This window comes from Hyperoodon ampullatus (assembly GCF_949752795.1).
Source record: "Hyperoodon ampullatus genome assembly, chromosome: 7".
Taxonomy (NCBI): Eukaryota; Metazoa; Chordata; class Mammalia; order Artiodactyla; family Ziphiidae; genus Hyperoodon; species Hyperoodon ampullatus.
In genome coordinates this window covers 18,862,850-18,887,905 of record NC_136920.1, presented here as the reverse complement: position 1 = coordinate 18,887,905, position 25,056 = coordinate 18,862,850, and the positions used below count along the sequence as shown (strand labels likewise).

The 25,056-nt window shown below is 41.5% G+C and overlaps 1 protein-coding gene across 1 annotated transcript in view; it reads left to right on the top strand.

Moving 5' to 3' along the window:
* The window catches only part of EXT2 (exostosin glycosyltransferase 2), a gene marked incomplete at its 5' end in the record, with an annotated part of 124,655 nt that overhangs the window by 51,885 nt on the left and 47,714 nt on the right, over positions 1-25,056 (top strand). Inside the window, one exon of the mRNA XM_079707386.1 lies at positions 2,092-2,223. Coding sequence (XP_079563512.1) covers positions 2,092-2,223 — 132 coding nt within the window. The remainder of the gene's footprint in view (positions 1-2,091; positions 2,224-25,056) is intronic.

Sequence of the window (25,056 nt, the reverse complement as noted above, 5' to 3'; positions counted from 1 at the left end):
AAAGGATAAAGGGTTATTGGACCAGAAGAAAAACTAGTACAAAATACCCAGATTGAAGCACAGAGAGGAAAAATACCGAGAAGAGAATAAGAGACATATGGGACATGGTGAAAACATTTTACATACATGTGTATTTGGAGTCCTAGAAGAAGAGGAGTGTGACAGAACCAATATTTAAAAAAATATTGACTGAGAGTTTTCTAAAAACAGGGAGAGACATCAAATCATAGATTGGAGAAGCTCTCCAATCCTAAGTGGGATAAACACAAAGGGCCACACTGAGGTATATCTGTGAACCTCGATGAAACAAATAGAATGAGCATACACTTAAACTCAGCCGTATCAGAAGTTACATTAAGCGTAAATGGACTATATGTACAATTGGAAGCCAAAGATTTTTGAATCGGATAAAATATTGAAAGCTATTTATATCCTTTTTATAAGAGACAATCCTGAGACAAGCTTTGAGGGCACAAATTTGAAAGTAAAAGTTTTGGAAGTAAACATACACACACACATGTACATGCACATGCACACAGGCAGAGAAGAATCAATAAAGATAAAGAATATTGAAACAGTACTTAAAATCAACTTATTGTACTTGACAGTGGTAAAACATTACACTCATCAATGGCAAAATTCTCTTTTTTTAAAGTGCACATAGATCATTTACAAAAATAAGCTATGTACTGGGCCATAAATCAAGTTTAAATAAATTGCCAAGTTTTGAAATAATGTGTGTTTTCTGACTACAGTGCAAAGTAGAAATCAGTAACAGAAAGATAAATAGAAAATCCCCAAATGTTTGGAAATTAAACAGCATACTTCTAAATGACCCATGGATTAAAGAAAGTATCACAAAGGAAATTAAAAACATTTTTCACCTAAAGTATAATGAAAATGATATATAAATGTGTGGGATGCATTTAAAATAGTGCATAGAAGTAAATTTATAGCTTTACATGTATGTATTAAAAAAGAAGAAAGATTGAAATATCTAAACTTCAACCTCAAAAAGCTAAATGCAGGATGAATTAAAGTCCTCCAAAACAGCAGAAAGTAAAAACAAGAGCAGAAAGGAACAAAATAGAAAAAAAATGTAAGATAAAGAAAATCAGCAAAACCAAACATTGGTTTTTTGAAAAGATAATAAAATTGATAAACATCCAGTAAGACTGATCAAATACAAAGAGAAAACACAGATTATCAATATCAGGAATGAAAAGAGGTGTATTACTACAGGTTCTATAGGCATTAAATAGGCATTGACACACATTTAGTCCAATAAATTTAACAATTTAGGTAATGTGAACATATTCCTTGAAAAATACTACCTGCAAAACTGACATGAAAATGTGCATAATCTTATGGGTATGAAAGAAAATTAATCCATGATTTAAAACCTTTACACACCAAAAAAACACCTAGCCCAGATGGCTTTTTTGATGAATTCTCAGTCTTTCAAGGAAGAAATAATGCCAACCTTGCATAAAATTTGTCAAGGAATAGAACTTTTTCAACTCCTTCTATGAGGCCAGCATAACTTGACACCAAAATCTGATTTTAGTATTACAGTGTTGAGCAAAAGAGTAAATACTGTTTGATGCCATTAATATGAAATTCAGTAGTGGGCTAATAGAAATCAGAGTAATGATTACTTTTGGAGGGGGGAGGTTCTGACTGGGGTGCTGGAATGTTCTATATCTTTATCTGGGTAGTAGTTACAAGAGTACTGAAGGTAAAAATTCATTGAGTTGTACCCTTAAGATCTGTGCACTTTATGTATGTTATATCAAAAAAGACTCTAAACTTGCTCTGGTTAAACACACTGATATTTCGTCTTAAATATCACGTAGTTTCTCTTAAACGTAAATTGAATCCAGTGTGCGTTTCACGTGCTCACATGCTATTTTGACTGCCTTGGGTAAATGCCCACTCTGATGGAGCTGGCTTGAACAGCAGGGAGCCTTTGCCTTGGTCTCCCTCTTCTTCGGGAATAAGGCAGTCACCCAGACCCAGAGTTGGCTTTTGACGGAGCAGCTAGTTCTTCACTCTCTTTGCTCACTTCACACAGTGTGGTTTTCTTCACAGGCACGGTGGTTCTGGGAAGCGTACTTCCAGTCAATCAAAGCCATTGCCCTGGCCACCCTGCAGATCATCAATGACCGGATCTATCCATACGCTGCCATCTCCTATGAAGACTGGAATGACCCTCCCTCTGTGGTAAATGAATTCCGGGGCGAGGCACATCAGGCCTGGGCCAGCTATCAGGATGGGATGATGGAAAATGTACTGAATTTGTAAAGGTTATTTAAATTCGAGCTTTCTAAGATGAGAGTTTGCTATCAGACTTGGGGCCGATAGGACCAGCTTAATTTTGAAATGATGACAAAAGTAAAATACCGAAGCAGCAGCTTCCAGTTTATTTTAAATGTGCTTAGGAAGACAGTATGTTTATTTATTACGGAAATAAATGGGGAGGCCTGGGTCTTGTTGGAAATGGAAGACTTCTGATGACTTTTGCAGTTGTGGTGCTTTGAACTCTTGAAAGGATTCTGTAAGCAACTTAATAACAGCTTATATTTTGAGCACTTCCTCTTGTGCTTTATGCTAAGTGCTTTCCATGGATTATGTCAGTTAACATTCAGACCCCTTGTGAGGAACATCATCAGCAAAAGTGATTGAGAGGCATTAGGGATTGCTCAGGACTTTGGCTGAGGCCCCTGGGTATTTCCAGCAGCGAGATGGTGTGGTCAGAGGCTGCTCACAGGGCTTCGTCCTTGCTTGCAGGAGTCACGAGGCGCTTGTGGCCTTGCAGGGAGTGTGTCAGCGGCCACGGCTTCTTTCTCACTGAAAGTGCCTGAAGCTGGAGAACACCTGCCATCTGGCTCGCAGACCCCGAGGTCTCCACCTGAGAGCACTACGGTCTTCTCCATGTCAGACTGAATCGTTGCTCTCTTTCCAGCCGGCTGGCCGGCCTTGTCTCCTGACTCTACCTTCTCTAGATAGTCCTGTGTGCTGCCACCTGGTTAATCTTCATGTAGGGCCCTCCTTCCCTCCCTCCCTCCTTCCTGCTTTCCTTCTTCCCGCCTTTATTAAGTGGTTCCTATGTGCCAGGCACTCTGCCATGTGTTGAGAAAGCAGGAAAGGAAAGCAGGCCCTGCCCTCAAAGGAACTCTCCACTAACTTGAGAAGCCAGCGAGGAAGGGTATTGTATGAGTAGTCCTGTACACCCTAGTGTACGGGGTGGGGCAGGCAGCACTCCTGGATGGGGGTGGGCAGGACACTTCCTGAAACGAGGGTGTCTGAGGAAATAAAATGGTAAAATCAAGCAAAACAACAGCAGACACCTTTCTGTCTTGCTTGAGGTAAAGTTTCCTTCTGTCTGTCTCTTCCCTTGAATCTGTTGCCAAAGGTGACCTTCCAGAATGTTTCTATTCCTATATAAACCTAACTATATAATCTTAGAACACAAATGGGATCATACTATACATAGTATTCTGTGCCTTGCCTTTTTTACTTTACTAATAGATCATGGGCTTACTTCCATTTCATTCTATATAGGTATACTTCAGGTTTAAGGATGGCTGTATACTATTCCGTTGTTCAGGTGTATCTTACATGCAAATCTATTTTCTAACAGTAATACAAGAGACATCCTTTCATATGTGTTTGCACATAAATGTGTGAGTGTATCTACAGAATTAATTCCAGCTGAGAAATTGCTGAAAGAATAAACACATTTTGAATGTTGATAGATATTAACAAATGGCCCTTTCAAAAGACTGTACCAGCTTATAGTTCCATCAGAAACATTTTGGTTATTCTGGTTCTCCCTGCCTTCAGTAACCCTGAGCACTTGAATTTTTGCTCAAGTGGAGGTTGATATCTCTGTCAGTTTCTCCCAGAATACAAATATAAATCCTATTTGTATTTCGATTGGTCACATTGAATTTTTAGATACTTTTAGGCATTTATTCATTCAGTGGGTACTTACTGAGTGCCTGATATGTTCCAGGCAGTGTTCTTGGTACTTGAAATATGTCAGTCAACAAAGCAGAGAAAAACCCATGCCTTGGGGATTTACATTGCAGTAGATCTTGCTATCTGGAAGCAAGATTTGTCCTTCTGGTAGAATTTTTTTTTATTATTATTATTTTTTTCTTTTTGCGGTACGCGGGCCTCTCACTGTGTGGCCTCTCCCGCTGCGGAGCACAGGCTCCGGATGCACAGGCTCAGCGGCCATGGCTCACGGGCCCAGCCACACCGCGGCATGTGGGATCTTCCCGGACCGGGGCACGAATCCGTGTCCCCTGCATCGGCAGGCGGACTCTCAACCACTGCGCCACCAGGGAAGCCCTTTCTGGTAGAATTTTAAAGTTTTCTTTATATAGGTCCTTCACAAGTCCTGAAAATTTTTTTCTTAGGTATTTTATCTTTCTTATACTCTGATAAAGGAATATGTACTCTCTGACATTGTAGTTTCTAACTTTTGTGTGAAGACGTATTACTGGCTTTTGAACATAAATTTTGAAATACTCTTTTACTGAATTCTGTAATTGTTTCACTTTTTAAACATTGATTCTCTTGTGTCTTCTAGATATGCAATCATATTTACAAATGCTAATTTTGCTTCCTTTTTTCAATATTTGAACCTTTTATTATCTTTGATCTAATTACCTTGGCTAGTAGTTCCAGAAAAATGGTAAATGATGATCTGAGTGATAAAAGGAGAAGGGCAGGTGTCTCTAGTCAGGGAAAAGGGGGAAGTTAGGTTCCATCCAGAAGGACCGGCAAATTCTGAAGTCAGAGGGACAAGAGAGCATGGCGGTTTCAGGAACTTTGAGGGGGGTCAGTGTGGCAGGAGTGAAGGGGGCTTGTGAGGGAGAAGCAGAAGGTGGAGCCTGCAGAGGGCCCAGGACACCAAACACCTGGCATCTTTAAAAAAATTTTTTTTTTATTTATTATTTTTGGCTGCGTTGGGTCTTCGTTGCTGCACGCGGGCTTTCTCTAGTTGTGGCAAGCGGGTGCTACTCTTTGTCGTGGTGCGTGGGCTTCTCATTGCGGTGGCTTCTCTTGTTGCGGAGCACGGGCTCTAGGCGTGCGGGCTTCAGTAGTTGTGTCACGCGGGCTCAGTAGTTGTGGCTCGTGAGCTTTAGAGCGCAGGCTCATTAGTTGTGACGTGCGGGCTTAGTTGCTCCGCGGCATGTGGGATCTTCCCGGACCAGGGCTCCAACCCGCGTCCCCCGCATTGGCAGACAGATTCTTAACCACTGTGCCACCAGGGAAGCCCACACCTGGCATCTTATGGAAGGTTCTGGAATGTTATCTGTGGGTGATGGGAGATCACTGAAGTATTTACACAGGAATCATGTGGTGAGATTGCATTTCGGGTCAGTCTGACATCAGTGTGGAGGATGGAGCTGTTGTAGGAGGTTGAGCCCAGAGGCAGGAGGCTGTTCCAGGAACCCAGGTGAGAATTAATGCAGGACAAATGTGAGTGCTATTAGGGATCACTGACTCACTGGCGGGGGGGAGTTCAGGAGAGTGAGGAACATGGTGTCGTTTATCCAGATATGGAGTGTGGGTGCATGGGCGTCGTGGGCAAGGGCGGTGTTGGCATCCAAACGCAGTCTGACTGCAGGGCCTTCCGCAGTCCAGCTCCAGGCTGCCTTTCAAGCTTTATTTCCTTCTGTTGCCTTTCAGGGAGCGCTAGATCTCTGGCAGCACAACTTTGTCCTTTCTGTGTTTGCTCCATGCTTTTCCTTCCCTGTGCCCTTGTGACTGTTAGTCCTTTCACTGAGATGCCTCTCTTCACCATTGTCTCTGGTCATCCACATTTTATCTGGATATCAGGGGCCTGATTATATACCCCTTCGTCCATGAGGTTTTCCTGGACCCCTAACTAAGCATGAAGTAATCTTTCCTTCTTGTAACTCTTAAAGCATATTATCTGTTTCTTTCCTATCACTTCACATGCATAGAAGTATAATTTCCTGTAAAGTTTTGAGCTTCTTAAGGGAGTTTCTGAGTTATCTTGGTATTCCTCATAATACCTAGGACGATTCAATTCAGACAGGAAGCCCTTGATACATGAAGGAAGGAGGGAGGGAGGAAGGAATATCGGGACCCCAGGACTTGAGTCATCCAAGGCTCCCTCACATGCTGTTGTGACAGCCATTATTTTATTTGACCTTCACCCTATTGGGAAGGTGGGGAAAGTGATAGATTCTTGCTCATCTCTGAAGCAGACACAATGAGGTTCACAGAGCCTGATGACTCGTCCAAGGTCATATAATGGGCAAGTTGTGTAAACAAGCAAGAACCCAGGTCTTCTACCTGCAGAGTATCTTGAGTTACTTATAGAGTTTTATGGGAGCCATTAAGCCTCCTCTGGGCTGAAACATTTCCACTCTTGTGAGTATATGGTACAAACTTGAGACAAAGAATATTACGTCTGTTCCTCTGTAGGAGAATTCATACAGGTGGGATGGTCATGGCGCAGCCAGAAAATGTGGAAACAGTAGGACTTTATTCTGTACTTTGAGCTAAAGCTCTAAGAAAAGTGTATAAGAATAAATGGTTGGGATTTTGGTCTCTGTCTTTCATAAGAATACAGACTAGGAGAAAATAGTATATGAAATTTTATAGTTTTGAAATAGGTGTATTTTAATTTAGGACAGAATGATCAAAGTGCTGGACTCTAATTTGGGAAAGATAAGTATAAAAAGCATAGATCTGGATACGCAACTGGAAAATATATTCTTAATTTTTTCCTTTAACTCTTAATCCTTTTTAGGGAAATTTAGTGTTTACCACATTTCTAGGAGCTCAGGTGATGAGAACCCTGATTTAAAGCTGTGGGTTGTACATTTCTGCATCTTTAGTGAAAGCAACTGACAGGCGGCCTGAGTAACGTTGATTTATTTACAGTTAACCTTCCCCCTCCCTTTCAGAAATACTTAACCTACCCTAGATGTGATTACTATGAGCCCAACCTTCAGGGAAGTCTCCGCTCTAGATTCCATCAAACTACAATATCAGACACCCCAAGGTGGGAGTAGGTGTGGATCTTGGTCAGTAAATCAAGGGATGGTCTGATTCTTTCAAAGATCTGCTGTCAGGACCTCCAGCCATGCACTGAGCTTGCTCAGCTGGAGAGGAGGGGTGAGAGTAGAGAGCCCTGTTTTGGCCTGATGCCGCTGCCTTAGTTTAATGTAAAAAAAAAAAAAGAAAAAAAAAAGGGCCTATGTGTGTGAATGATGGAGACAGCGATGGGTAGCCTTGCAGAAACCAAGTGCTGCTGTCGGCAGATGCTTTGCCATTCTCTTCTGTAACCAGAGAGGGGGTAAATTACGTCATCCACATTGCACTACACTCTCAGAACTTGAAAAAGTTTGAGAAAGTAACTCTGGAGCACAACTTTAAAGTTGCATGGCTGTCAGGTCTGGAGAGATTAGCCCTTTGTTTTGAATCTTCTCTTTGGAAGGAATTTCTCACCAAATTAAGGTTCTTTATGAGGGATGACATGTTTGTTTTTATCGTTAATTTTCTTAGCTCCTCCTGTCAAGGATGCCTGCATTTTACTATCTTTTTAGTCTCTCCATGCTTTCATTTTTCTCCCTTTTTTTGCAAATATCAGCAAAACTCTATCATCCCCCCAAATACTCCACACTTGTATTGCTTCTAAATGTCTGTGTCATTTCTGGTCTTGCCCCTTGGCAGGCCTGGTCCCTACATCTGGGCCTAGCCTGTGTGGCTGGGGATCTCCTCGGGCACCCTCCCCTACCTTACCTCTGGTTCTCTGCCAGATGTGAGCATGTCTGGAGGACAGAGACTGAAGCAAGTGAGCATTAAATGTGATGCAGGGATGGAGTGGGCCGAGAGCTGTGAATTTTTGGATTTCTGGCATGTGCCAACAAAACCGTATCCTGTCAGTGTAATTTTTTTTTTTTTTTTGCGGTACGCGGGCCTCTCACTGCTGTGGCCTCACCCGTTGCAGAGCACAGGCTCCGGACGCGCAGGCTCAGCGGCCATGGCTCACGGGCCCAGCTGCTCTGCGGCATGTGGGATCTTCCCAGACTGGGGCACGAACCTGTGTCCCCTGCATCGGCAGGCGGACTCTCAACCACTGCGCCACCAGGGAAGCCCTCAGTGTCAATTTTTAAAAACTAAACGTAACGTAGTCCTAAAATCATGTTGTAGAGTGAAGTAGTTTCCCATGTTATTTTTCTACAGTGTGATTAGAAAGATTATACTCCACCTTATCAGTATGTCCTAATTTTATTTACCCAGTCCCTTTTGACAGACAGTTTTGTTCAAATTTCCTCTCATAGATAACACTAGTAAAGATACCGCAGATTTTTTTTTCTTTTTGGTATTGACCATACCAGACCTAGAACAGGAAGAAGAGACAGCTGGGGTCCCATGGCTGTTGACAAAAATTGATGAGAAAAATGGAGAAGTAACTTAAAATGGATTGTCGAACCTAGCATAAGAATAAGGTTGAAAATAAGAGCTTGTTCCTATGAAATCTAGCCAGAACGGTGACTTAGCTGCAAGCAAGGCCTCAGACGAGGATTATATACTTACCTAGACATCCTGTCAGCATCAGTCCAAGTCCAGCTTTTGGAGGCAGGCAGGGAAGGCTTGGTAAGTGGGAGGGTTGTGTACAAGCACTTACCTGACTGGCATTCATTACCCATGAGGAGCAGGGGTCAGAGCTGCGGGCACAGTGCAGCAGAGCTTGCTGTAGCCCCTAGTTCTTGGGGAAGTGGTTCTCTAATATCAGTATGCATCAGAAGCTCCTGAAAGACTCATGAAAACACAGATGGCTGCCACTCCACACCTAGTTTCCGAGTAAGTCTTGGTGAGGTCCTAGAATTTGCGTTTCTAGCAAGTTCCCAAGCAGTGTTGATGCTGCTGGTCCAGGGAACCATACATTGATGTGGGGTTGATTCACAGTGTGTGTCCTGACTCACTGCCTGGAGAAAGCCCTCCCTCTCTCCCCATCCAGTTCCTCTTTTGTACCCCTGGGGCTTGGATTAGAAGCATCCAGGGCCTGGGTTCAGCCCACATCTGTCTCAGCTATATGAAGAACTCAGGGCTACCGGTACTTAGAAGTTCAGACGGCGGCCCTCATTCACAAAGGTTGTGGTTGTACAAGCCGCTGAAAATATCACTCAGCTGTAAATACTAACAAGCTATAAATCACTCTGCAGGCCGAAGAAGTGCCAGCTCAGATGCACGAAACAGAACTCTGAGTTGAAAAGATACCCGGTTAGCAGTCTGTTTAACTCAACTCCATGCCCTTTAACTTCCAGGTTGTGGAATGTTTCTCTGGAATTTGAATGCCTCTCCTGCCCCCCAGGAGGCCTTCTTGGCCTGTTCTCCCCTTCTTCCTCCCACTGCCCAGATATGACTAAAGTATGTATGGAATTTAGAAATCTTAGCTTGAATTTTAAGTAAGTTTAAGCTTTCGGCGTCTTTTGTTTTTAGAGGCACCACATTTACAGGATCACAGTCGCACAAGCAGTCCACTCTACTGCCCTCAACTCCAAGCCTTTCCTTGAGCAGCCTTTGCCATTGAATTGTTTTGTATCTGTAGTTGCTTCTCTGGAAACAAGCTAGAAAGTCTCAGGTCATGGAGTAAAGAAAGCTGAGTTGGGTCTGTGAATGGAGAGATGCAGGAAGATCCCAAGAGCTGGACCCGGGACCCCAAGCCAAGAACTTGGCCAGTTCTGATGGTCAGATAGAAAATGGAGAAGATGAGGTCACAAGTCAGATCCAGGTGGGGAGGATAAGTAAGGCACATGAAGAGACAAACTCGGGGGTGTTGCAGAGAGGATCGTGTCCATCAGAGCATCCTTCCTCGTAGAGGGAGACTAGTATACCTGAGTAGCACACACCTGCACGGCAACTCCAGTCATGGCAGTGGGTGAGCCACACGCACGGTTTCCCTGGATGCAGGCCTACATCTGCGGTTTTTGTAGAGTTCACTTTTATGACTCTGGCTTTCGTGAGTCACCAGCTGACTGCTTCCTTATGTCACATATAGGAGGGCAGCGAGTGGAGTAGTTTCTCGAAGTCTGTGGGAGCTTGATCTGGCAGTAGATGAAATTGAGGACATACTGAGTGTTTTGGCAAAGTCATCCTTCATGCACCAGCTATCACTTAGTAGCACCCCAGATTCCCTTTCCCCTTGTTTCAGGGGCCACTTTCATTCTCCTGTGAATCTGCTTAAGAGGTTACCAGGAAAATGAGCTGTTGTGTATCACAACATCAGGATAATGAATTCTGTTTCCATTTCTAATATCCTATACTGTTTACATACCTATCAATTAATATTTGAGTGTAGTTTTCTAATAAATGGGTCATTGTAGCTGCAGAGTAGAAAAATTTCCACATTGCTCCAACTGGAGGTTGATTCTTGATTTTTGGCTCTCTTTTGTATCTCAGTTATATCACTTAGTTTTGTAAAGACTTTAAAAAAATAGTACGGCTTAACACATGTATGGTTTAAAAATTCAGATAGTAAAATAAAACATGTAACTAAAATTAAGGCCTGTTCCCAAGGGGCAACTTCTTTCAACTCTGTCAGCTTTCCTCTGATATTTATTTTCCTCTCTCCTCGTAAAATGCTGATAGTGCTATTTTTGATTTCTCAATCACAGACATTATCTTTTTACTTCCTTAGAGTTAGTGCTTTGTTTCCTGTTCTTGCCTCTTCCTCTGCACATTTCTTTTCTTTCTCATCTTACCAGTGGGGCGGTATCATCATTTTTCATTAAAGCAGTGTTTACTGTTGCGTTATTAGGACTATATAAATGTTGCTGTCAACGGAACCAAGTAGTAAAACATGATTATGTATAACTTTTTATTTTCCAGGAAGTAAATACATAACTGCCTTTTTTTATTTCCCCTCTTAGTTTTCCATGTTCCTATCACTGGTTGTTACTAAATTTTCCACCAAAAGAGTGAAATGATCAAACACAAGTAAACTATAGGACTTCTTCCCTCCTTCCCCCTTTTTTCCCCTCCCTGCCTCCCTCCACCCTTCTCTCCCATAGCCCTGCACCTTCAGCTCCAGTGTGGATTGATTGCTCTCTAGGTCTCCTATACAGAGGTCAGCCTAAATTCTCTGCTCGCCATGATGCTCGGAATTCCCTCCTTTTCTCTTCTTTGTTGGATTCTTTGTTTCCAAGTTCTAACATCTTTCTCTTTTTTGGGTTGTTTTTTCCAATAGCTTCCCCAGAAAGGGGACTGTTGGGGGATAAATTTGCTGTCACCTTGCATGTCTGAAAGTGCATTTATTCTATTTCATATTGATTAATAGTTGGGCTAGTGTAAAATTCTGGTTGTGGTAGCTTTTCTTCAGAATTTTGAAAACATTGCTTCATTGTTCTCTAAGCTTCCCGTTTTGTTTTTTGGTTTTTTTGGTACGCGGGCCTCTCACTGTTGTGGCCTCTCCCGTTGCGGAGCACAGGCTCCGGACGCGCAGGCTCAGCGGCCATGGCTCATGGGCCCAGCCACTCTGCGGCATGTGGGATCTTCCCGGACCGGGGCACGAACCCGTGTCCCCTGCATCGGCAGGCAGACTCTCAACCACTGCGCCACCAGGGAAGCCCTAAGCTTCCCGTTTTAATCTCAAAAAACTGAGGTGTCATTCTGATTCCTGATCCTTTTATGTGAAATTTTTTATCTTCTTGGGAAATCCTGTGTTCTGAAACTTTATGATGGTGTGCCTTGGTATGAGTGTATTTTTGTTCATTGGATACTGGTTTGGGCCCTTTATAAGGAAATTTTCATGTTTAATATCTTTGATTCTTTTTTTCCTCTGTTTTCTTTTTTTTCTTTATGGAACTTGGGTACCTAGATGATGAATATGCTAGATTGATACTTATTTTTCTTATCTTTGCTTTCCTGTTTATCATTTCTTTCTGTCTTAATGGACTTTTGTTTTAATTTCTTAGGTATTTTCTCAATTTTACCTTCTAACCTTTCTTTTGATTTTTAAAGTTTTGTTCACTTTTAATTTCTTAGAGTTTTTTCTTGACTTCTAATTAATCTTTTTTAATATCTTCCTATTCTTGTTTTAAGGATACTGTACTTTCTCTCTCTGAAGATATTTGTGGTTTTGTTTTTATTTGTCTTTAGCTCCCTGTATTGTTTGTTTCCTTTGAACTCCTTTTTCAGGTCTTTATTTTCTATCTTTCATGTTGGAAACTTTCTTCAAATACCTGATGGTTTTCAGCAGTCTACTCTTATTTAAGATAGAGGCGCTGAAAGCTGATTGGAAGCTCTGCATACGTGGATAGGTTTGTCACCTTATGGGCTTTACTGAGGTTATGAGGATGGGGACCTGATTGTTGGTATTCATGGGTTATTTCTGTTGGATTGGTTCACGGATCCAGAGAATAATCTTTCTGCCCTTGGGAGTAGGGAGAGGATGGATTAAGTCTGGGCTGCATGCATGTGGGGAGCTGAGTGGGGGAAGGAGATGGGTTCTCATCCTTCATTTGATAGATGATCACTTAATCTGCTGTATTCAGTGTGGTGCCTTACCCTGCCTTCCGTGCCTCATGTCTCTGAGTATGGAATCTCTCTAATTCATTTTCCCCAGAGAATAAACATCCTTCTCCTGCTAAAGTGGCAGAGGGTAGAGAGGACAGGTAGGGGGTTGACCTGCCTGTGCATATAAGTTTAAGGGATTGTGAAACCAACTGTTTCTTATTCTTGTTTTTAGAGTCCCTCCTTCCTGGACACCTAGTACCTCCAATTTCTGAATCTTCTTATCATCATCCTTGGAAGGTTTAGCTTCTTATGTTTTGCTAGGTAGCTTATGTTTCCCTATCTGCCTTTTGTTTGCTTAAACAGACCTAAAATTCTCTATTTTTTTAACTTTTTATTGTGACATAATTTCAGACTTAAAATTCCCAAAATAGTACAGAGTTTCTGTGCACCCTTCACCCATATTCCTCAAATGTTAATATTTTACCACATTTCCTTTATTCTTTTCTGTGTGTGTGTGTATTCACATTTATATATGTCTTTTCCTGAACCATTTGGAAGTTGCAGGTATGATGTACCTTTACCCCTAAATATTTCTCATGGAATCACAGTACAGTTACCAAAATCATTTGGAAATAAACAATGATACAACATTATTATTTAATTTATAGACCTTATGTAGCTTTTGCCAGTTATCCTCATAACGTCCATTATAGCAAAGGAAGATTCCAGACCATGCATTGCATTCAGTTGTCATGTCTCTTTAGCCTCCTTTGGAACAGTTTCTCTAGTCTTTTCTTTGTCTTGCATGGCATTGGCCTTTTCAAAGAGAACATGTCAGTTATTTTAGAATATGTCCCTTGATTTGGGTTTGTCTGATGCTTTTGTGTCAAATTATGCATCATGTTCCAAATTATAGAAATTTAAATTATGCATTTTTGACAGGAATATCACCAAAGTAATGTTGGTTCTCAGTGTATCACATTGGAGGACACATGATGTCAATTTGTCCTGTCAGTAGTGATGATAACTTCGCTCACAGGTTTCTCCAATGGGAAGTTACCCCTTTCTTTTAATGTGTCTTGTGGGAGAATACTTTGAGATTTTCTATTCCCATTCTCTGTCTTCTTTTGAGAGTGATTTTTCTTCTTTAACCTGGAGTTCATGTCTTTAATCAGTGTTGGAAAATTGAGTCATTTTCTCTTTGAATATTACATATCTGTCATTCTCGCCAATCCTTCCTCTTGGAATCCTATTAAATGTATGTTAGACCTCTTTCATTCTGTTGTCGTGTCTCTCGGGTTTGTTTGTTTGTTTGTTTTTTCCCCTCATGTTTTACACATTTTTAACTCTTTGTGCTACATGCTGGATAATTTTTTCACATCTGTTTTGCTCTTTTCTTTAGCTGTGTCCGATGTGTTTTTTTTACCCATCCATTGAGATTTAAATTTCAGCAGTTATTTCTAGAAGCTGTAATTATTTTTCAAATCTGTCTGATCTTTTTTTCATAATGTCTCTTTTTTTCCACATGTGTTTTCAGTTCACTCTTTTATACCTTAATTATTTGAGATACTCACTTTATATTCTCCAGTAATCCAATTTTTAAATTTCTTGTAAGGTCTAATCCTGTCATTTGTCTACTGCCTGTTGCTCTTGTTGCATTGTTTCCTTATATGTTTTATAATTTTGGAATGTGAGTTCATCTCTGGTAAGATTTTCTGTGGAAATCTTTGCCACCCGGGGTAAGGGGCTATTTCTCCAGAGAATTTGTTTGTTCTTGGTTTTTTTTTTTTTTTTTTTTTTTTTGCTTCTGCCAGGTATTCCAGAAGTATTGCAGAGATAAATCACTTTTTAACATTAATTTCTTGGTAAGAGGTTTCCATACTACACAGGGAGAGTCCATTTAGACCCTAAACCTACATGAGGGCTAGCCTCTATGGAAAGCACCCACTGTGCCCAAACTCAGATTGAAAAGGATAAATGTTTTTCTGTTGTCTCCACATACTAGGGGTGACTTTCTGGACTACCTTCTCACTGATTGTGCAGCCCTTTAAGCATTCTGGCTTGATGTGTAAGTCTCATTGCCAGTTTCCTTCCTTCCTGTGCCCAAAGCCATGTCCCTCTTCCGGTATGGGTGTGAAAACCCACACCCCTGCATTACTAAGTGCAGCAACAGCCTCTGCCCTCCCCAGGGTACCGCGGTGTCAACAAGCCCCTGTGCCTTCAGCTCTCATTCGTAGTTTTTCTTCATTTTTGGTTCCTGGCGATTTCCCATTTCCTGAATATTTAAAAAGACTTTTGTTATATTTTACTCTACATTTCTGTGTGTCATCTAGCAAGAGGCTCCATCTGTTTCACCTCCCAAAATGTATTGAACTCCTGTCCATCGGTGTCTCCTTGCCTATTATTTTTGCCCTGTGGGTTCATATGCCCTCCCCCCACCCCGGCCCAGGAGGAAGCAGAGATAAAACATAGTAGACAAAACATGTACCTTATGGGAATTGGAGAGAAGTTAAGAATTAAGAAATGTCTGCATTTTAGAGGTTGCTCTTCCCACTTTGTATCAACTTTAATGGTGGTGTTACACTCCTGTCAGCTCAAAACTGTATGAAAGCTTTGGTTTCCTTGGTCTTAAGTGTGTGGGTGCTTTGTGCTCTGATGCCACAAGCTGTAACTTAACCTTTCCCAAGAGTTTCTGTTTACCAAGCTAGTGAAGTCTTCCTCCATACCATAGCTGACCTCTAAAATACAGTCAGTGGGCCGCCAGCAAACATTTTTATGCCCAGGCCAGAGAATGGGCCTCTCTTTCAAACTGTGAATGTTTCAGGTGTGGGATAGTCAGATGAAACTGTAGATCTGTTTCACGTCTCATGAGAAGTAGTAGTTTGAGCCACCATTAGCATTCTTGAACACTTTGGATTATAGATTAGCCTTGTTGACTTGAATCAGATAAGTTTCTAGTTTTTTCATTGAAGTATTTCTTTTAAGTGTTTTCAGTGTACTTATTAAGTAACAGATCCAGGGATGAGGAGTGTGTGTTTGAAGACTGTGTCTAAGAATAATCCACATTTTTCGCTATCAAACAGCTGAACCATTATTTTTAACATATAAAATTATGAACCAGTAAAATCAATGATGTGTTATATTTGCACCTACTTTATTATATTCACCCATTTAATTGATTTGACAGTATCTTAAACCATCTTACCATAGATATGTTTAGTGAAATTTATTACTTGCAGACTGATATAACTCATGAATTATTAAAAGCGTCAACATATGGAATCCACTCTTTCCTCATTCCAGCTTCTTTCAATATGGCTTAGGCTGAGCCATTTAACTGGCTTCTGTCCATCCCACTGATGGAAGCCACAGCCAGACGAGGGTTCTTATAAATGATTGGCTTCCTTTCCAAGCAAGAGGAGGATGAAATGTCAACTTTTCCTCTACCACCTGAAAAGCAATCAGGGGCAACCCTTCCTGCTCTTCTTGACAGTAGTTTGGCTTTATAGAAGAAGGGTGGGCACGGGGCCAAATGTGAATTTCAGTGCTATATAAAGAAAAAAGTTAAGAAGCTAAAACTCAGATAGTGACTGGAATTTTCAGAGGGGCATTCAGATGGGTTTAACCTGTGAGCCTTCAGAAAACTAAGTCTAGCTCAGAAATTCCTGAACTGCAAGTTTTAATCCCTTCTTTCCTGGTGATGAGCCGAGTAAATTGAGGTTACTTACCGAATCTCTCTTTGCAGCAATTTGCTCATCTGTAGGACTGGGTTTAGGGATATTAATAGCTTCAAAAGAATAGTGTAGCAGTTAGTGGCTGATTACCAATTACTAATCAGGGTCATTGAAAAGGACATTTTGGAATCAACCTGAGTTCAAGACCATTTATTAGCTTAACATTGTGCTTTCTTATCTCTTTGAAATTTGTTATCCTTATCTGTAAAATGGGATATTACTTATTTCACAGGATTATTATGAGATATTAATGAAATAATATATGTGGAAGCATTTTGTAAGTGGCATTAATGTAATGCTGCTAGTGTAATGCTTTATCACATGGAAACATACATTCTAGAATTGGATGGGACTTTGGAGGGGAAAATTGAAATTTACAGAGGGTGTTTTTTTGTACCCACATAGGCTCTATTGTGTGTTTTCTGTCGTTTAATCCTTACAACCCAGAAGTAACATTCTGTTGGCTCCATTCTTACAGATGAAGAAAGTGAGTCTTATTTATTTTTAAGATCTATTTCCCCATCATCCCATTTTATAAATGAGGAAATGGAGGTCTGAAGAAGTGTGGTGACTTGCCTGATGCAGAGATTCTCAGTCCATCATTCCATCTATTATAATACACTGCCATGTTTTCACAATAATTGTTTTTATCTTGCACACAGACTTGGCCCTCAAATTAAACAGGAAACACAATAGCACCTAATTAGATTATTAGTGTAAATATAGAAAGACTTCTGTCACTGGCTTCATGGTGTATTAGATATGCTAAATGACCTTCCCAACTGAACAACGAAAATGCTGAATGAAGTATGATAAAGCCTGTTGCTAAGCTGGTATAAAAGTAAGATATTTGTCAACCCTAAACAAAGTGAAACTAGGTGTCCTGGAAGGTGAGTGGGGGCCAAAGCTGGCTTTTGCTGCAGAGATTTTGCAGAGTTTGATGACCTGGAGCTCCCTGCCTGGTAACTGTCTGACGTAGGTAATAAGGGAGCAGGATTGAAAGCCTGTGGCCTGTGCAAGTTGGAGAATGTGTCAGGAGCTTCCTGGGTGAAGCCAGGAAACTAAAAGAGCCTCTTCAGTGTTAAGGGTAAAGAAGAATAAGTCTGTATTGACCCTGGTGTTGAGCACTGAATTCATAAGCCACCTTCACATGGTTTGTGGTCCAAGTTCGTACTACAGGTGTGGTCTGAATGAACCTTAAGAGGAGAATTTTGTTGAAGGTGGCCCTGAGTTGATAGGGACCAGCAGAAGTAGACACACATCCTCTCTGGAGGAGCTCATCTTCAATCCAGGTCTCAAATAATTCTTAAAAATAAAGTGTCTATGGAAAATGAGCAGCTCACAGTAAAAAACCATAGTTTTTTACTACATCAGAGTAAGAACCAGCAGAAACACAGCTGCAAGAACTTCAGATTATTAGATTAGATTAGATTATTAGATTCAAAGAAATTGTTCAGAATGCAGCTCAAAGAGATGGAAAATATGAAAGAGTAGTGACATGGAGAACAGAGGAATAAGGTACAACATGCGTCTAATCAGAGTTCCAGAAGGAGGAGAGAGAGTGAATGGAAACAGGCCCTTTTGAAAGAATAATAGCTAAGAATTTTCCAGAACTATTGAGTGATACCAGACCTCAGATTGAAGAAGACCAACAGACCACAAGCAGGAAAGTCATAATGAAACTGCAGTGCACCAAAGAAAAAGAAGATCTGAAACACATCTAGAGGAAAAAGAGACTAACAGTAAAAAAAAGATTTGGCTTGCTTCTATTACCCTGAGTTAGTCTCTGTGGCTCAGTTTCTTTGGATGTTAGAGAGCCACGATACCTGTTACTCCAGTCCACCCAGATGTGGTTAGACGCATTCCAGTGCCACCATATAGAAAACTTATTTACCAGTACCTTACTGTAAATAAATTGTAGGAATTCTAAGGTTTTAATTTACTGTCTTCCTTGGTTGTGTCTATAGCACTAAGGAGATTTCTAGCCTTTGATTTTCTTCATCTTTCCTGTGTCTGTTTAATGTAAAGTCAGTGAGATTTAGCCATCAGTGTTCTCCTTGTTTTTCGGAACAATCAGTTATTTTTTATGGGTGGGATGAATCAAAGACACAGTGCAGCAAGTAGACTTTAGCCTTGTCCCCAGATCTTCTCTCTCGCAATGTAAGAGAGCCTACTGGAAGACATCCTTAAGTCTCTGTATTTCTCCAGCTTCCCAAGTCAGCACACGCCCAGTGGAGTGCTGTGCTGCAGAGTGGAGCTGGAGAGGTTTAATGGTTAAGGCAACTTGGGCCACGTTACTGACTGCCCCTTTCAGATCTCCCAGCACCCATTAACATAAATATCATCTCACATTTTGGACAGGGGACACCACCCTTATGCACGTTAGTAATATGATGCTAATGCTTAACCCTTTCATTGCTCTCTCTGCTTCAAAGGCCTTGCCCTAATCCATTGATAGGGAGTCTGTTTGAACCTAGAGGAGAAGTGAAAGGGTTAACTCCTTTTGGTTTTGCCCTTTGACCACTTCAGGATGAGAGGCATGATGAAATACTTTTCAAAGTCTTCAGTGGAAACACATCATGCATAATTGGAGCAAAAAAGAATAAATCAAAGCTTTCCCCCCCCTTTTAGTCTGGTAATTCATAATTGAAACCACATTGAGGTAAGAGTTGATAACTTCAAAACAACCAAGAAAACTGCCCTTTCTATCAAGGTAGGGATAGGTAAGGCTACTCATAACCAGGGACTCGAAAGCTTCTGTGTAACAAGCCTGTCCTCTCCTCTTTTCCTTACTCCTCTGACTTCTCACTTTTCTGCTGTGGCATTATACCTTCATTTAAATCAAATATGGGTTGACTCAAATATCTGCTTAATTCTCTTCTTGTCACATGAAGTTATACATAGTGACATTTTTAAAATGTCTGCTGTGGTGAGTAATAGGGATTAAATTTTGGATTATGCTGCTTTGAGCTTGATTCCTCCTGTCTGGAATTTGGTTGGTTTAGGTTGAAAGAGTCCTTTCATTGGTATTAGAATGTGGTCTTCCTCACTCTTGATTTTATAATCTTCCAGTAGTTCCAGCAAGAACATTTCAGAATGGTTAGCAGTGTGCTCACCAGCTTCCTCCACTTTCTGTATGGTAGGTAACCTTGGCTGGAATGGTTTTGGTTAGGCTCATATATGACTCCCATGGCCTTTCTACTAAGGAAGCAAAACAGGATTGCAGGAAGGGCCCAGACAGCTTCCTCTGTGTGAGATTGCCAAAGGCCTCCTAGTTAGTTGAGTTTGAATCCCTTTCTTGAAGGAGAAGACCCCTTTGAACTGGTAGTTGACTTTAAGCCTGGTTTCCCAAGGCTTCTCTTTCAGGGGATCCTGACACCTGAACCCACATCTCTGTCTTGCTGGTTTGTTTGTTTACTACTAGTTCATTCACCAGGGCTTTCCAGAATAAGTGATGTGATAGGAGAGAACTTCTTGAAAGCGGGCATGGTGGCGTGACAGTTGTCGTGGCTCTAGTGGATTACATTAACAGTCTGGATCTCTCAGCTTCCATGATGAGTATTTGTTGTAAGAGTGAGGAGTGAAGCGAGGAAGGTGGGGCACGAGATGACGGAGGTATTTGGGCTCAATGCCGGTGCTCTGTCAGAATGACACACACTTCTCCTCTTGGTATCTCCTCTTACCTTGGAGTGAACAGTTGCACTGAGCGTATCTGAGAACCAGCATTCCGAGGTACAGCTGCGGTAGCTGGGCTTTGCCTTTTCCTCTGGTCTCTATTGCCGGGTGCCTGGTTTCATGCCCCATCTTGCCATGATGGAGATTTAATCAGGCAACAGAGGTAATTGCCAGCATCGTTTGGTTTTTCCCTGGCAGAAGTCAGAGTCTTGAGTAAATTATGGAGGTTTAAATTTGCTTGATTTCCTGCAGAAAGTGGGGTCAGGAGGTCCCAGACTGTAGACACTCTCTGTGGTCAGCCAGCAGGGGGTCAGTTCTTAAAGGTATTTCAGAGGTGACTTAAATGCTGTTTTTGAAATGTCCTTCTCCAGTATGTTTTTTTTTTTTTTCTGGGGGTTGGTTTGTTGACCTTACCCCAGCGGAGTGGAGTGTCTGCATGAAGGCGTGCACCCCAATTAAATGTGCCTTTCTCCACGCTGTCCCTGGGCTCCAAAGGCAAACGGGATTATGTTTGCAGAGGGAGAAGCACCCGGCACAGAAGCCCAGCTGCAGATCAGCGTTTCCTATTTCTGACCTTTTGAGATAGAACATGAAGGTAGCTGTGTTAATTTATCAGTAAAACAATACTCAGGAAAAAGAAAGTTTCAAAAGAAATCAACAGAAGGCCAATCATGAGACTTAAAAAGAAACTTCTGTCATATGGTCTTTTCATGATGTGGCTTTAGCCTGCCTGAGTCTGAGGTCCCTCGTCTCTGCCCTCCTTCCTTCCTCCTCCCAGCCCTGGCCCTGGCGGAATCTGTCCCGGTCTTGGAAGCAGGTCTTAGGACGTGCTGCTCAGTTTGCCCTTCGGCTTCTTTGACCAGCACTCTCCTACTTGATCCCCTCCTCACCTCCTCCAGGGAGATGGAGGTGACAGTATGGACCTTCGTGTGCCCACGGGACTTTAGGACCTTGTTTTAGTACTTGTTATTTGCGTTATAATTTGTCTTTTTACCTAGCTGTCTTCCCTACCAGATGATGAACTTTTTGAGGGGAAGGAGTTTGTTCATCTTTGCATCTTTAACACTATTCTAGGCTTATAGTTTGTGCTCAAGAAATGTGGACTGAATGAATGAGCACCAGAAACCATATTGGTGGGAATGGTTGCTGAGCTGCTAATACCATTGTTTTAGCAGACAAGAATATGAATTGGAGCGAGCTAGAAGTTTTTTGTGTTTGCTTTCAACTACCATTCATGGATTTCTGTGTTGAGCCCTCTGCTGAGTGCTTATGTGCATCATCTCATTTAATCGTATCACCTTAAGAGGCAGGTACTGTCATGCTCTCCATTTTACAGGTGAGGAAACTAATACTCACAGAAGAGGCTTTACACACCACAGTAAATGGCAGCATCCAGATTCCAACTCTCTATTAAATATCCTAATCCTACACTTCTTCAGAATACTTAGCACAATAAGATGGTTGGTGAATATTTTTAAATGAATGAACTAAGTTGGAAATCATTTCAGAGCTCATGATGTCACTCATTTGAATGTCCATTAAGTGTTCTCACCCATACACAAAGAGGACAGAAAGAACACGACCCAGATCGTTTGGGCTTAACTTAATCATTTTTTTTTTTGCGGTACACAGGCCTCTGACTGCTGTGGCCTCTCCTGTTGCGGAGCACAGGCTCCAGACACACAGGCTCAGTGGCCATGGCTCACGGGCCCAGCCGCTCCGTGGCATGTGGGATCCTCCCGGACCGGGGCGCGAGCCCGCATCCCCTGCATCAGCAGGTGGACTCTCAACCACTGCGCCACCAGGGAAGCCCTACTTAATCATTTTTAAACAAGTTTTTCTTCAGTCGCACCAAGCACTGTGCTAGATGCTGGGTGTTAATAACAGTTATGGCTCCTTTTTTTTTTTTTTTTTTTTTGCAGTATGTGGGCCTCTCACTGTTGTGGTCTCTCCCATTGCGGAGCACAGGCTCTGGACGCGCAGGCTCAGCGGCCATGGCTCACGGGCCCAGCCGCTCCGCGGCATGTGGGATCTTCCCGGACCGGGGCACGAACCCGTGTCCCTTGCATTGGCAGGCGGACTCTCAACCACTGCGCCACCAGGGAAGCCCCTATGGCTCCTTTTTTCATGGAGTTTTCAAGATAGTTAAAATATAATGAATAGGAAGGAAAAGAGAAAATGTGAAAATAAAAACAGTATATTTGGAAAGGAAGAAGCAGAGGTAGAGGATCCAGGTAAACCAGGACCCTAGAGCATGGTAAGGTAAAGGCAGAGGGGAAGAAGGGTTTCATTTAAAACCTTGGTGCTGGAAGATACCTCATGATCACTTAGCCTACCCCCAGCCCTCTTTTGAGACCTGCAAAAAATAAACCCCAGAGAAATTGCTATTCCCACAAGATCATCTATTGGCTACCTTTATCAAATGTTTATATGTATCAGGTACTTTACATTTATTACCTATTTACTTTCATTAACAACCTCTAGATTGTTAAGAAATAATAAAGACATGTTAATAATTAAGTAATTATTGTGTTAAGTAATACTACCTAGAAAAGTAGTATTATTATCATGATCTTATAGATTCAGAAACTGAGGTGCAAGGGAGGTTAAGTAATTTACCGAGGTCACACAGCTGGTAAGTGAAAGAACCTGGGTTCAGATTAAGGACGTGTTACTCTGAAACTGACCCCAAATGTGCTGATTCACTTTTGAAGTCTTTTGCATCCCCCTTGGTGGCATATCCTATAGTAAAGTGTCAAGCTTGTAACATAGTAAATGTATGCTCAGCAGCTTCTGTGTTGCCTCCATGTTCATCTCAAAGCCTGTTTTTTATGGGAAAGTGTTGGCAAGATGTCAGAACTTGTTATGTTCCTTTACATGCCCTGTCTCCCCAGCATGCTGCCTTTTCTGTTTCTCCAGTCTTCAAGCCCTGTTTGGTGTGCAAGTGAGTGGTGTGGAAAAATTGAGCACCGAAGACGAGTTACCGTCTATTTCCCACCCACCCGTTCCTTTGTCTCCTCCCCCAACCCATAACCATCCATTTCCCGAAGGGAGCTGGCGTAAGGGATGAGACCAGATCTGTTGTCTCGCCAGAGACTCCGTTCCTTCTCCCTGGCAGCGCCGTGAAACCAGAGCCGTGATGCCTTTCAGCGGGGGTGCCTCAGTTTAAATTCCAAGGGATTCATTTTCTGAAACCAAGCTTTGCATCTCTCAGGGAATTTTCCTCTCCTTTTAATGTCATAGAGTCATGCAAGCGTGCTGGCATTCCCCACTTCTCCCAAAGAACAGACTTCATTTTGTTGGAGGTTTAATAGTTTTTCCTTCTGTGTCAGAGGTGTATTTACCATTTTAAATTTATGTGTTCCCTTTGTGTCAGTGTTATATATTTGGTGTGTTTTTTTTATTCCATGTACCTGTGAAATCGTAGTGTTTGGGTGGGCCCTTACATACTGGCCCAGATTTGATTATCAAGGATAAAGAAAACCTCCAGCATTTTTGTCTCAGAGAGAGCTGGAAGTAATAAACTCTGGAGTTTCCCACAGTTCCAGTTTCCAGAGTCTACAAATGGTGATGCTTACCCCGGACTCAGAGTTGGAGGAAGGGCCGAGAACCACCACATCCTGGTGTTCTGGAGTCAGATGGCCTGGGCTCTTTCCCACTTCTGTCACTAACAGGTTATATAACCTTGAGCGTCATTCACTATTTCTTCCTTCCTTTCTGGACTGGTAAAGCACATGATTAGACATCATTCACTATTTCTAGTCCTACAGTTTCATCATCTGTAAAATGAGAATAATAACTATCTATCTTGGGATTGTTGTGAGGCTCAAATGAGATAATTTATGGAAAGCACAGTGCCTAACAGTTCAGTACTCAGTAAATCTTGACTCTTTCGACATCACACATTAAATTATTTTACACGCTTCTTTAAAAAAATCTTTTTTTTTTCCCCATTTAAAATGGTGATTTTCAAGCATCCGAGTATTATGTCGGGAGGAGTAGATGAGTGGGCTGGGGTGGTGAGAGCAGAGAGACCATGAACCTTGGGGAGTAATTGTGACTTAAGCACAGGGCTACTTCCTGACCTCAGTTTCCATGCAAGTCAGGAAGCTATGAAGAAGAAAAGATGCGAGTATAAAATGAAAAGGTGTTCCTACAAAGGTAATTAGATGCAGGCTACAAACACTAAAATCCAGGCACCTTCCTAAGACTACAGCTTAACGCCAAAGCGTGATGTCATGGAAACAAAAAGTCAGCATTAAGAAGATAGCCTTTCCTACTGTGTCTCTTGGTTGTGAAATCTAATTATGGCCTGTTGTGGACATTTTGGCTTTAATATCCTGATTACATTAGGACTCCAGGAATCCCGTTCAGTCTCCTTGAGTTCCCATCCATGTGTATTCCATGTGTTTGTGTACATTTCCTGTCCCACACTGTTACATCTGGCACACAGCTGTTGTCATATACGTGGTGATGGGTGTCCATCAGTGATATGGATGAGGTTAGTGGAGGGACCTTGGGAATCCCAGAGTATGAAAGACTCTAGGGAGTGTAAGCAGCCAGAATAACAGGTAAGTCATTTCATATTCAGCCTCCTCTTGGGGAAGATGAAGTTAGGTCCTGGGCTTTTCACATATTAACATATGAATGTGAATGTAATTAATGCCACTGAATTGTACACTTAGAGATGGTTAAAATGGCAAATTTCATGTTATATTTTACCAGTTTTTAAAATTTAACAGTGTAATATACCAAAACCCATTGTATACTTAATTATATGTCAGTAAAGCATATTGAAAATATAAGAATGCTTTAACAGTCGTTCCCCATTATCAATACAAAAATATTTTGTTTACATTGCTGCGTTAAAAATGACAATATTTTAATGGTAGCAAAGAAATTGAATTTTATTCATTTTATTCATTACTTTTTAAACCTTATTTTGAAAAAAATTTAGACTTACAGATAAGTTGTGAGAATTGTACAGTGAACTCACATGCTCATCACCTAGATTCACACATATTACTCTGACTCTTTATTCCCAGTGTTCAGAAGTGATGTGCTTTGATATGGTTTTTGTTTCATTGGTTTCTTTTAGTTGTTGTTGTTTTATCTTTTTATGTTTTTAAAATTC